This window comes from Aythya ferina (assembly GCF_964211825.1).
Source record: "Aythya ferina genome assembly, chromosome: 2".
NCBI lineage: Eukaryota > Metazoa > Chordata > Aves > Anseriformes > Anatidae > Aythya > Aythya ferina.
In genome coordinates, this window is record NC_140297.1 from 21,342,594 (window position 1) to 21,356,526 (window position 13,933).

The window sequence follows — 13,933 nt, forward strand, 5'->3', positions numbered from 1 at the left end:
TTCAGTGTTAATTAAGACAAAGAAGAAAAGTATGCACCCGTTTGAATAAAGAATATAGGTTTGTTCTGTAACTTGCTCTCCTTATTAACACACATGAAGGAAGGGAAAAAGAATGCACCTCAACTTTCCAATAAAAGAGTAAATTAGGTACGGGAGGATTCCTTGTGCCAAAAAATGGCATCTTAATAATAGAAATCACAGAGCTGAGTGCTGCTCAGTTCCTCCTGGAAGCTGCTCAGCACCTCAGAATCAGGACAGAATCTATATATTTGTTTCAGGCTTGATTCTGTAACACAAAATTAAATGAGTCATCTGTAACTTACGTAGAATTCCCATAAAATCAAGAGGACTAATTACACAAAAATCACTCAGTTAGGAGGAATCAGACCCTAAGAGAGCACAACTATATACACTTTAGACAATTGAAAAAGCTCTTTCCACTATGCACATCGCATTTGTATGAATAAGCTAATTGCTGGCTGGAAGGCACTATTGGAGTTTATTAAACATGATGGCTCAAAAGCAACATCTGGCACAAGGAATCCCTTGATTTGAGAAGGCTGGAAGGGATATTCGTGAAGAAATCCTTTCAACTTTTCTTAAAATCTTCCTCAAACATCTGTCAGGAGTAGGATAATGCAGAAAGTGGTTACTATGACAGTTATTATGGTCCAGTGCTTGAGTGTCACAGTTCCATCACATCTATGACAAACTATGCAACAATCAGAAAAGCACTTACACTCAAAATTTTGTACCTACTACAGTGGACCAGTGAGATATGACTACCAAGGATCATTATGATGGCAAAATAAATGATGAAGATACTATACAGAGATTGCTGTATGCATTTAACTGTTTAGTTTTGTTATGCGTTTTAGCTTTATGTAAATACATTTATTCCTTATACTATGAGGCAACAAACTTTTCTGTTTCAAATTATTCAAATATGGTTAGTCCACTTTAATTATTGCATATAAAAGTGTTTTATTCTTTCTTCAATCAGACTGGCAGAGATCACTTAGAGCATTCAGCTAGAACAGTCTTAATAAAAACTAATCAAAAGCTCCTGTGAGTTTGAACATGGGATCTGGTAAACTCAGTAACAAATAAAACATAATTCTAAACATTCATGTCTACAAAAAAAAAAAAAAAAAAAAAAAATCTGAACAATAAGTTAATAAAGTAAAATAGTTATCTACTGTTCAGATATAAAAATCCCAACAACTTAATTTATATATCACTATAACAGACATGACAAAACTGTGAATAATGCTATCCACTGTCGTAAGTGGTACTTCAAGATTTCCGATGGAAAACTCATATTTTAATTTTCTGTTCATATACAGCCAAAAGTAAGAGGCAGAGCCAGCCTAATAGTAATCCAAGGTTCTGTAGGAGAAACATCAACCAGGGTCGCCGTGTCTGAATATGAGTCATTTCAGGAAGCTAAAAAAAGAATAAGACACCAGAATGAGAGCCAGATATATTCATCTCTGGGAAAAAAGTCTTATGGGAAAACAAGACAAACTTCATTAAAAAAAAAGAGTTTCAAAATACTGCGCTTCTGAATATAGCTATTAATCTGTTGCATGTTCTGTACATTGTAATGACACAGATCTTGACAGTGAGATATTTAATTTAATAAAATTCTACCCATTTTGGTTCTTTTACTAATACCAAAAAGAAATATAAATGAGATTACAAAATTTCTTAACTTCTCAATAGTTTTTAGTAATTTTATACAGCTGTCTGTAAGGAAATTCTTATTTAGTAAAATTAGTGATTCCCTTTTGTGGGAATAAACGAGTTTGAGTTATTTTGTTTCTGTACTATATATAGGGTCAATCCTGCTCTTGCTGAAATAACTGGCAGAGCTCCTATTTACTTGGGCTTTGGTAAGTACATAAGTAGAAAGCAGATTTTTTATTTTTTTTTAATATGCTGGAAAGAAAATACCTTTAATATTTTTCTATGAAAGTTTTCAATCAAGTAAAAGAGCAGCATCTGTTTATAATCATATTAGAAGCTACTTACATGTTGACCTTCCACCATACATGATCTTTTATCAAAGTTTTAAACAAAAAGTATGTCTCAATAGAGCCTGTGAAAATAATGCCTCGGGCTCAGACTCTCTTAGTATTCATGCTTTGTGTATTGTGGACACCAAGGGAGATACTAACAACTGCTGCTATTTTCACATCCATTTTGGAAATAAAGATAGAGTAACAGCCTGGCACTGCACTTTTTAATTTTTATTTTGCTGTTGCTGTTTGTTTGTTTTTGTCTGTTTTTTTTGAGAACTTCAAAACAAAATATGCAAAAAAATGAGTGAGTTGTCCTGGCACTCTCCCATTGCCTTGCCTTCCTGCTCCACTCACAGCCTGTGCTGGAATGAAGCCACTTATTTCCTTTGCTCTTTTAGAGTCTCCTCACACACGCTGTAACAACATCAGCCACTGGGAGACAGTGGAGTGGTGCTGAGCAAGGAGGCTGATGGGGCACATTTACACCTATTTCAGAGTGGGGTCTCTGGGTCTGCTTCTCTGGCACTCCTCTTTTCTCTGGAAAGAGGAGTGGGCCCAGATGAAGGCATTGGAGTGAAAAGTCTGCCCACACTTTAACGTTTTGCATAAAAATAACAGGCAAATGCAGAAGCCCTAAATCTTTGAAACTACTGGGCAGCAGTTTAAATTATGTTACAAATGTGCATCTTAAAAACTCATGTAGTTATATTTAATTTATATTTAAGGGGCTTCAGAAGCATTTAACCTAGAGCAAATGTAAACACCTCAGAATTCTGATGTAAATCAAAATCTAAACTGTCATCTTGTAAGTGTTCAGAGCATGTGGTTTTTGTTTTGTACATAAATAAAAATGGTTAATTACAGCTTAGGCCTGAATCCAGGCTTTCAGTCCAGACCTTTGTTCTTTCTAATTTATCTTTATAATCAGTCTATTTTATTTTCTTCCCCAGTACATGGATGAACAAGTTCTCTGACCGTGTACAAGAGGAAACTTTTCCCCCTTCCACTGCAAAAGTCACTATTTTCTGTTATTGGTGTCACTGCTGAGTTATGGTATACACAGGGTAAAATAAGTTGCTAAGAAAGTTTAAAAAAGTAATTCTCCACAGGCTGTATCATTCCTGTGTCCAGTGTAGATCTCTACTCCCTCCACCTAACCTATGTGCTTATTACCAAATGCACAGATAATTTTTATAGCCTTACCTAGTGTGACATCCCTCTTTATCTCTTTGAAAATAAAAGCCAACTGCTGCCACAGTATCATTGATGGTTCCCCTATTCTTTGTGAACTTGCATGCACAGAATGTGTGTGGCACAGCAGGGAAGTGCTTCCAGTTGGGGAGCATAAGACTATTCAATTGGCAGATGCACAACACCAGAATTTAATAGCACCATAACCAAGCTATTGGATGCCATCACACTTGCTAAAGCTTGAAATCTGTTTGAGGCCAAAGAGTCACTGTTAACTGAAGGACTACTCTATTCCTACTTCAGCTTATATTTTTATCTGTGAGTACAGGAAGAATCAGCAAACACCATTCTGAATGAAGGAATGAGGGCTCTAAGCCATGGGCTGGTTAAACATGAGTTCTACCAAGCTGGGGCACATATGGTACAGCTGTGCTGCTGTGCCACAACAGCACAATAAGCCTCTTTGAAAATACTCCTTTGACGCCAAAATCCAAAAGATAAGTTTAAGGTTAGTCAGAGAATACTTCAATTAGGTACCTCATGGAGTGGTTGGCTAGCTCACACTACTTTGATACCTTTATTCTCTTTCTTGCTTCTATCTTCCACCTTTCAAATTAGACAGTAAGTCTTTTTGGTCAGTAACTATATAATCCTATAGGATTTGAGCAATCACTCAGAAATGATCTCCTAGCCCTTAGAATACAATGCAAGTGATTTCATAAATATTTATCCATAATGATTACTTCATAGATACTCATTTTAAAGACTGATTAAGGATTTGCAGGTTTGTTTCTCAAGAGGAAAAGAGGACATGTTTTATCAAAGAAACAATTCATTAGGAGTGAGTTGGTCTGTTCTGTTACATGTATAGGTGTCTCAAGTTTTGTTTCAGATTAAATGAATGTTAAAGAAAAGATATGCTTTTGATGAAAACATCTTTGGAAATAGTGCAATGATATGATTATAGTTATGACCTCTAAACAGAGGGCAAACATAAAAATCTCATTATACTTTTCATAAAAAAGCTGCTTTTCAGGGGATTTAATTTTGGTTAAACAGAATCTAAAGACAAGATTATTACGGGCTTTTACTTACATGCATATCTTGAAGCCAACAATCAGTTCACATTGTAATATTTCACCTGTGCATACACATTTGCAAATCAAAACATTCCTCCATTCTACCTTCCCTAATTGCTAGGAAGATGAAAAATTTTGCAAAATTCCTTGGGGAAAAATGATGAAGGCTATAAATCATTTTATCCACTGTCCTTCCCCTCAGATTTTTAAAATGATTAGTCTATGCTGCTTATTAATGGAACTAGAATGCCATTTTTAAGAATGAAAATTATTTAGTTAAGCACAAAAGTACTTTTGTGCAATCTTGATTGTGCAGCAATCTCACAGTGCTGTCTTGTGACTGAACCTCCATCTCATATCCCTCAATGTTCCACAATGCAGAGATCAGTGAAACTGTTCAGTCTTATTTAACTAACATGGAAGTATGTGAAAGTCCATAAAACAGATTCTGAAAATTATTGTTATGCTTTGTACACCCTTAGGTATTTGTGCACCTTTGGAAGGAACACTGATGATTGCTGTTTGTAGATGAGAATGCAACAGAAAGTGAAAGTTATTTGCATGCAGAAAATTGAAAAATATATAAAGCATGGCTGATTATCTTTTGAGATGTACTATACAAACACATGATTTTTTTCAGATCTATAGATTCCTGCCATGCCAGAGGAATTTTTTGAAATAAAATATCTGTGATACTTAGTACTTGCACTTCTGGCAAAGAGATGAACAACCCAATAGCAGTGAAAAGAACTTTTCAAAAGTTGATTGGAAACCCTACTGTTCATAGCAGGGAGGTGAGAGAAGCAAGATCTTTCTCTTTCTCTCCTTCTCCTTCTCCTCACATCAAGAACAAGGTTACAGTGTTGACCTGAGAACAAGAAAAAAATGTGCGCTCTCTTTCTGCGTAAATTCATGTATTTTCTTGGGCTTTACAGCTGGCACATTGTTTTGAAGACTTGGGAAAAAAATGTGGTGTTGTTCTGGGAACTTTATCCTCCTGATCCTTCTCTGAAGGAAAGATATGACTAAGTCCTTAACCAAGTTAATAAATCCATGCCTATTATTCAATAGGAAGGCAACCTCACCTCCAAATTTCTGTGTCAGAAGAAGATACACAATGGTATCTTGGTACACAATGTTCTTGTCTGCTATTCACAACCTCAGTCAGGACAGTTGACACATCCACAGTCCTCAGTCAGTTCCTTCATAAGCTCTTAGGTGCATTTTATATTCACATTACTTATGTTACAGGAGGAAAAATTGGACTATAAAACACCCAAGGTCTAAGGCCAATGATTACAAGTAGATTTTTTAATGGGTTATAATACTGACATGGCATATGAGGTTTCAAGTATAGTTTCTGAACCTGGGAAATGATATCATAGGCATGAGGTGAGGGGTGGTAGTAAACAAAACAGAGACAGCCAGACTTGGGAAAGGCATGGTAACAGTTTATGAGGAGAGAAACCTCTTTTTTTTTTTTTTTTTTCAACCTCTGGACCTAATGACTCAATATACTCAGTCTTTGTTCAGAAGCTTGAAAACAAATTTATCTTAACAAACATTAGTTAAAGAGCCTTGTGACACTTAAAATTATAATAATCTGGCAAGGTAATTAATGTCTGTGTTGTTATGAGTGTAACATTTAGGCATCTCTTCAATAAATGATGTGTCCAGAGGCATGAGTGACTCCACTATGTTCTTCCACAGCCCTTAGACCTCTCCCAATTCTCTCTCCCAATTTTTTTTTTTGTCTTCAGATTTTATTTTCTATAGTTTGATCATTGTTATTGAACTGGCATTATAAAAAGTGATGGAAAATATGAAAAAATAGACAATATAACAGGTTTTTAATTGCTTAGGAACTCATCCAAACCTCTCTGAGATAGAAGGGCAGGCCTCAGAGAGCACAGGATAAGCATCTTGTATTTTAGTTCAGAAACTACAAATTCATGTTGAAATAATGGGTGAATAATATACAGAGGGAAAAAAAAAAAAAAAGTACCAAGAAAAATGTGACCAAATATAACAAAGTTATAGATATATAAGTTATATACAAGTTAAATTTTATAGTTATATAACTATCTAAATCTTATAGTTATATAAGATTTTTTTTTAAAAAAAAAAAAAAGGGAAAAAAAAAAAAGTACAGGTTCAATTTTTTTAAATGTTATTTTAATTTACCTTTAAGCAATTCTTCCAGACCTAAATATATATCGATTTATATCAATATATGAATCCTCTTTTAAAAGTCCTCTGTGCCTTTCTCATATATTACTCTTTTTATAGCTTTTATTTCACCTTTTTATTACTAATCACACCTGTAATGGCAGTGACACCAAATAAAACCAGACTATTGATCTAAGCACTGTACACATACATGGCAGATGTGTTCTTCCCAAGAAGCCTATGTGAATATTTTTTTCCCTCTAAGTTCATCTGACATTCATCTGTAATGTGGATATGTTAAACGGGAAGTATAACAATAGACAGAATTTCTCACCATTTCTGCTAAAGATAAATACAAGAACATTCCAGCGGTAACTGTAAAAATCCAGTTTTGAATGCATGGGTCAGTTGAAACAGAAAGGCCAATATAGAGCCCTAAGAATGCTGTTAGTGCACTTATAAAATTCATCAAAATTGCAATCTTTGTGGGGAGCCCAGTACTTAGTAGCACAGCAAAATCTCCTGCAAAGAGAAAAAATAAGACAGAAAAATTATTATTTAGCTCATAAATGTATTTGTAGGATTCTTTGTAATAAAACATGAAGTAAAATAATTAAGATATGTACAAAGAAGACAGTGAAGGATGGAGGATTGCCCTTAGATTTCTATAGAATTGGTTATGAACTCAACCAAAAAAAAAAAGTATTTGTTTAGCTGTTCCTAAAGATAGCATACAGTATACAGGAGTGGCTTCTGTTAGTTCTTGATGTTCTGTGATATTTCCAACTTGGATACATGCAAAAGTGAAGTCACATGCTTTCCCAGAGTTTCTAAATCTTTTTTTGATTGGGAACTTGCTAGTTAAATCATGTGAGTATATTTACAAGGTCTTTGAGTGTTTTACAGGTGCTGCAAGTCAGAAAAAACTATGTCTGCCTGATTCCAGATTGAGTTCACTGATTGATTGCACTGATTTTAGATTTTTTAAACTATATATCAGAATCCTATTCCATATTTTTCCTTGTAAATTAAATGATCTTATCAGGGGTCCACAGCAATAGATTTAATTTTTTTTTTCTGTATCCATGTGGAAATATGACTTAGACACTGTGGTACCATTGCACCAGAATTAAAGTCTGGCTTTGGAGTTAGGTATTCAGTACTTTTACAAGGGAAGGGAGGGAGGAAACGAGAGAGAGAGGGGAAGGGAGGGAGGGGGAGAGGAAGGAAGGAGAACCTAAAATTCTCAACTCAGTCTTGCCATTATATATATGTTCATCAGCACAATATCAGGAACTTCAGCCATGTTGAAAGATTTACAGTAAGGCGATAATTGGGGAAATTTTTCAACAGAACTATCTTACTGTCCTGTATGCTAGTAAAATAGGTCATACATCTTCTTTTGTTATCTTGGTATTCTTGATTAGTAGCAGGAATGAGGGTAGCACAAAGGTTGCATTGTTAAATAGCTCTGCTGTATATGAAAACTCAGATAGCCCATTGTGTCAGGAATGCCCATTTTTGCACACATGGCTCTTTCTCACAACTTACTATCTTTTTGTTTCTATAGACATGAGAATAAAGGGTCAGTCAGGTCTGACACCATTTACATCTGAAGAAGGTGAGATGAGACGGTAGCCAAGAATTATGGCAGAATTCTCCTCTTCTTTTTGTGGAGGGGAAAGAGAAGTGCATAACCTCTTCATATACCCATCTGATACATTCCACCTCACCCATTAAAGTTCATGACGCTATAAGCAATTTCTACTGACATCATACAGGAAAGAATTGTGTGGAAAAGTTGTAACTACAAAGCCAATCAGGAAATAGGAAAAATACACATACATATTTCTTACCCATTTCATGAGGAATTTCATGGCATAATATAGCAATAGTTGTTGTCACACCTGTTTCTGTTGAGGATGAGAAAGCTGCTCCTATTACCAAGCCATCAGCAAAATTGTGAAGACTGTCACCTACCAGAACCATTATTGCTAACAAGCTAATTTTCTTACCTAGGAAAAAGGAAAAAGAATCAAACAACAAAAAAAGCCCAGAAGTTTAAACATAAAAAGTATTGTAATTTTTGCTAGGTTAAAATTTATTTATTTATTTATGAATTCACATATAACATCATGAAAAGTCACAACAGTTAGAAGACAATTGTGCTTGTCTGTTATGTCCTTGAAATTGTACTTCCTTCAATACACTTGAAATGAAAAGGGAGATTGTAGAACAATTCAGAAATTAAAATACCAGGAAGATATTTATTTTATTTTATTTTTTCTTTTTTTAGGTCAACTCTTTGGACTAAAAGCTAGAGTTCAGTTTGAGTCCAATTTTGTGATAAACCCTAAGGGTTTCCATACTCTTTTTTTGGTTGGTGAAATTCACACAAGTTTTCCTGCATCCTACATTATTTTTTTTTTTCCTTAAAATTGGGAGCTTTTCTACCATCACTCTCAGAATTGCACAACTGCAATGAAGATGAAGTCTCATGCAGCTGACTGTTTTGATACTGTAAAGCATTTCAATACTGAGTTTTTCAGGGTCTGTTTTTTATGAGATTGTATTAAGTGGAAAAATAGAGATGAAAGGCAATAAGCCCCAGAGTGTCACTATTAGCTCAGTATCACAGCATGCTCATTTCTAACTTTTGTTCCAATCAATTAATAGCAGTTAGGCTCATAGTATTCCTGTCTACAGCATCACTCTTGGACACAGATGGCTGTTTTTCCTTCCCATACTGTTCTGTGAGCTTAGTGTGGAACAGCACATTTGATGCTCACAACATCAAACCAGACTTCTTGAGAGGAAAGGCGCTACTGGTGATACAAGTACTAAAATCAAGCTAGGGAATTGGACAGTCTCTCTGTCTAGCCTGTAATCCAGACAGTTGGGTAGCATGCTGAGTGGATTCATGGGGAGGGATTATATCTCTTCAAGTAGCAATGAAGCTCAATATTTAGGCTCAATGTCTAGGCTTTGCAACACGTTTCATAGGCACCGCTATTTTATCCGCAATCCTAAAAGCAGGGCTTTCTAATGCCTCCCAGGAAACTCATCCACCTTACCTCTATGCAGAATAGACAGCACACTTTGCAGAGGGTTACTTTTATGACTGAAAAAGCAGGGTCACAATTTGGATCTTAAGCATCACGTTTTTTCCTGGTCCCACACAGACATAATATGACAGTCTAAGGATGTATGCAGAACCAGCTCTGTTGTTATTACAAGGTTTTACTTCAGCAATGTTTTTCCAGATATGACAATTTTATGGTGATGGGGGAGATGTTTTTCTTACACAGACTAGCTAGAACTGAAGCTTTCAGGCTATTATAAAAAAATAATAAAAAGAAAATAAAAAGAAAAAAGAAAAACCAACACACTGCACATAAAAGCCTAACAACTGTATTCAGAAAATCCTGCCCAGTTGCCTGGGAGCTCTGTGGGTTCAGAAAAATTGGCAGGCTTGTTAGATTTTCCTGCCAGCTTACAGAGCCAGACATGGATGTCCCCAGTTTGCACAGTTCTTTCTAAACACTATAGGCAGTTTATAATCAATAGTGCAGAACGTGAGTTACAGAGAAGTAATAGATTGCTGCACTACATTAAGTTTGTGACTTGTAATAAGCACCGGTGAAGATGAAATCAGGGTCTGCCCTGAGATATTATTAGTCTTTTTTACTCAAGTAGGTGATTGTTGAAAAAGACATAGTATAATTACTGGAAGTCTTTCCAGTGCATTGTCTATAATATAACAGAGGGGTCAGGTTAACATGATAGAGCAATTACAAATGTAAGCATAGTGAACTTACTTGACTGAAAGTTAAGATTCATATATAAACAAATCTGAATGCTTTTCTTCGTTTACTTTCAGCCTATTTTAAAGCAACTTTGCTACTAGCAATTATCTCACTGAATTATGTTGCTGCAAGTCTAACTATTACCTATCAAATTACTACCATAACTATTTCTACAAAGCCTCTTCTTAAACAATCCTAACTTTATTTTCTCTGCTTTAATAAGAGGGTTGATACTCATAGCAAATTCTCTTCCATAATTTTCATAAAGCTAATAGGTGCAGGACTCCCACCAATGCTTTTTAAGTTTTGAATAAGAGTTTAAAGCAAATACTTATCAATATCACCAAAACAGAGAATATAAGAATTACTTTGAAACTCTCTGAAGAACACTGGTTATCCTAAAACAGAGCCAGAGAGCCATTCTGAGTGCAGAATTCTATATGTGTAATAAACTGCTTCTAGTTTAAAGGGGCTATTGCTTTACCATGTAAGAGAAGAAGGAAACAGAATTATATTAGTATAATGAGCAGAAAAGAAAAGAAGAAAAAGAAAAAAAAAAGGAAAAAAAAAAAAGAAAAACAAAACAAAATAACTACACTACCTTTAAAAGTAAAGACCCCATCAAATTTTTCAATTATAACTATTTGGTTTATATTAAATTTTGAATGTTTCTTTTTAAGCAAAGGATTTAGAAAAAGTAGTTTGGAACGGTGAGTAAACAAACACTAAAGCATGGACATTGTAAGATTAATGAACTTCACAATTACAGAGTTGGCAGCTGTAAAGGTCTTTAAGCAGAGATTTAATTATGTCGCCAAGCACCATCAGATGTGGTGATGTAGCACATAGCAAACACTGAGCTAAGCCAACTTCACACTTTCAATTCCATCTTAGGTCTTAAGACTTCTCTTATTGCTTGCCTAGCCTTTTTATTGATACTAACTTTTTGTGCTGATCACCTTACTGTCAGGAGGAACTTCAGTAGCCTCAGAATCTTCTGGGCTTCTCTAATAAAAAGGAAAAGATGAACAGTGTTACGGGGCTCTTCCAGCTGATGCTACAAATATAGGAAAATATCAGATAAATTCATGCATTTATATTTATAAAGATAGCTGCTACTTTTTGCATAGATATCATTAGGATTATTTATTGAGTGCTGGCAATGTGATACTGCAGAGACATAAAAAAGAAACCTCCCTTGATCAGAAAAGATTACAGTCTAATTAAAGTAAGAAGAAAGACATTCATAAGCACTGTTGTAACCCCCAAAAATCATGTTTCTGTTTTAATACACAAAAATCCAAGCCAAATGCAGAACTAAAAAGAACATCTTAATTCAAACTTTATCTTTCAATTTTTTCATAACAGGATGATTGTAGTTTCCTGGTGGACAGTGTGTCTATGGGATTTCCAAGGAAAAATGTGTATATATCAGAATATCCTTGGTATTCCATGTTCTTCACATTTGCTCTGTGAAAACACAAGACTAAAAAAGATGATCATAGGTAGGTTTCATAATAGCTGCAAGCACTGTAGCTGAGTCCTCCTTCCCTGCTCTTCCTGTTGTTTGTAAGGCTTTTATTTTAAAAGCAGAAAACACAGCATATGCAATTATTAAACTGTAGTCCATCAGGATGTGTTTTGTTTACATTGAGACTGAAAACTGTTCTGTCAAACAGAACTCTTGTAACACTTTCAGAAAATAGGAAAAAAAAATTAAAAGGGGGGGTATTTTTTTTTTTTTTTTTCCCTTCAGAGTGGCACAACCTCCAGTGCCCTGCCTCTTGGCCTTTCAGTTTGTCTTTGTCTTGGCACCAGGCATCCCTGGTCAAGCATAATAGCTTATGAGTACAGTTCACTATGAGGAATGAAAATTAGCCTTATTTCATGTGAGGAAAGAGACAGTAGTTTTGTCCCTACCCCAGATAGTTAAACTGATGCATCAGCCCTAATGTTTAATTAACAGAGACTGAGAGATTGTTGAAAGAGAAGAAAGAAGGTGAGGAATCTCTCTCTCTGACCCCTTAGATTCCTGGGGCTTAGTTCTAATCACTATCTTCTCTCTTCCCCCCTCCCTCCCCTCCAAAAAAAAAAAAAAGCTACAGCTTGGCAGCTAGTGAAGAGTCAACAACGGACAACAGCACAGAAAAGTGCTTTGTTAGGGTCAGCAAGAAGCACTCCAAAAACTATAGCGTACTGGCTGCAAAACAGAACATGTTTCTTGGCTGGTACTAGGTTGGTTGAGAAGTGGGATTTGTGCTGTAGAGGCATGAGGAGGGAAAAGAAAGGATTTGTTTTTTAAATTCTAGATTTTAAAGGAAAAGTAAAAGTCTTTAATTCCCATGATTGCAGCCAGTCATATGAATTCCAGTAACTGTTTCACTTCTCCTATAATATTTATTCACATGCCACTTCTTTGAACTCTGAGTCAAAACTGCAAGACTAATCACTGACCTGAAGGATTTATAAGCTTTTCTTAGTTGATCAGTGTTTTTCTTACTGTTACTCACATGGTTCTGAAAAATTGGCTGCTCTTGCACAAACTAGCTAAGTCAGGCTAGTTCATGTGATATACATAACTTTAGGGTGATCTTGCAGCTGAAAGGAATGACTAGATTGTTCATTACCATAAACAGGAAGCTATGACAGGGCTCACAAATTAGTAAACATTCTTCTCTAGGCTGTTTGCTCTGCATTCACTTGACAATTTCCCAACCATGCTTCAGAGATATGAGACTCTTACCCATCACAAGTGCTTTGTTAAAATGGAGTTAACACTATGGATGATCTTTGACTTAAATAAGCAGAAACCTATGCAGCAAAGTATTACATATAAACTGAAGAGGTTGGTTGGAAAAAGAGAAAACAGGTTAAAAGGTATGAGTCACTTTACTTTGCAAAGATACATCTGTCCATACACTCTCCACAGATGGAGAGGAAATTGCGTAATTTCTTATAGGCAAGCACTCTTCCCAGATATCCAGCTTGTTTGTATTACTCTTCAAATTTGTGGAAAAAATATTCAAGAACATTCCAAGATTTCCTCTGTTCAGTAATTGTAAACTTAGCTCTCACTGCAGAAAATCCTAAAGTTTTTCCCATGGGAGAGTCTGCCCTTATATATAGGATGTTTTTGAAAAGAAGAGAGGAGTGAAATCTTCAAGAATTTGGTACAAATTCTCAACAAAAGGTAGTACGGGAAGTGTATTGTTATATTAATCTGAAACACTTAAGAGAAGTCATTGGAAAAATTTGTGTTTGAAAAGTCTCTGTAAAAGCTTATTTTAAGCTTCAAAATCTATAGATTCCTTTCAATCATGTCATATAATAAAAGACAAATCAATAAAGACTGAAAAATAATATTGATTATTATATTTATTTGGTTCATTTTGTTGAGGAGCAGAGAAAGAAGGATATAAAAATAGGGAAGTATTTCACATTGGTAACCTACCAACTGTATGGTTGAAGTAGATTTGCCTCTGACTGAATGTTCATTTAATTCAGATTCCACTGGAAGATCATGGGAATGTTCCCAGTGCCCATTAACTAAAGAAAGGCCCTGCTGAATGAAGATGCTTTGCAATTAGTTCTGAAACCCAATGAACACAGGTGCAGTCTTTCTCAGACTTTTGTGAAAGTTTGGCATTTATAAGAATTATTTTTT

The 13,933-nt window shown here is 35.2% G+C and overlaps 1 protein-coding gene across 2 annotated transcripts in view; it reads right to left on the bottom strand.

The window, feature by feature from the left end:
• Positions 1-959: 959 nt before the first annotated feature.
• The window catches only part of SLC39A12 (solute carrier family 39 member 12), a 52,569-nt gene continuing 39,595 nt past the window's right edge, over positions 960-13,933 (bottom strand). For both annotated transcript variants that reach the window (XM_084510858.1, XM_084510859.1), the window contains 5 exons: positions 13,721-13,828; positions 11,213-11,276; positions 8,320-8,478; positions 6,798-6,985; positions 960-1,446 (listed from right to left, as the gene is read on the bottom strand). In XM_084510858.1, coding sequence (XP_084366984.1) covers positions 1,318-1,446; positions 6,798-6,985; positions 8,320-8,478; positions 11,213-11,276; positions 13,721-13,828 — 648 coding nt within the window. In that variant the 3' untranslated portion in view covers positions 960-1,317. The remainder of the gene's footprint in view (positions 1,447-6,797; positions 6,986-8,319; positions 8,479-11,212; positions 11,277-13,720; positions 13,829-13,933) is intronic.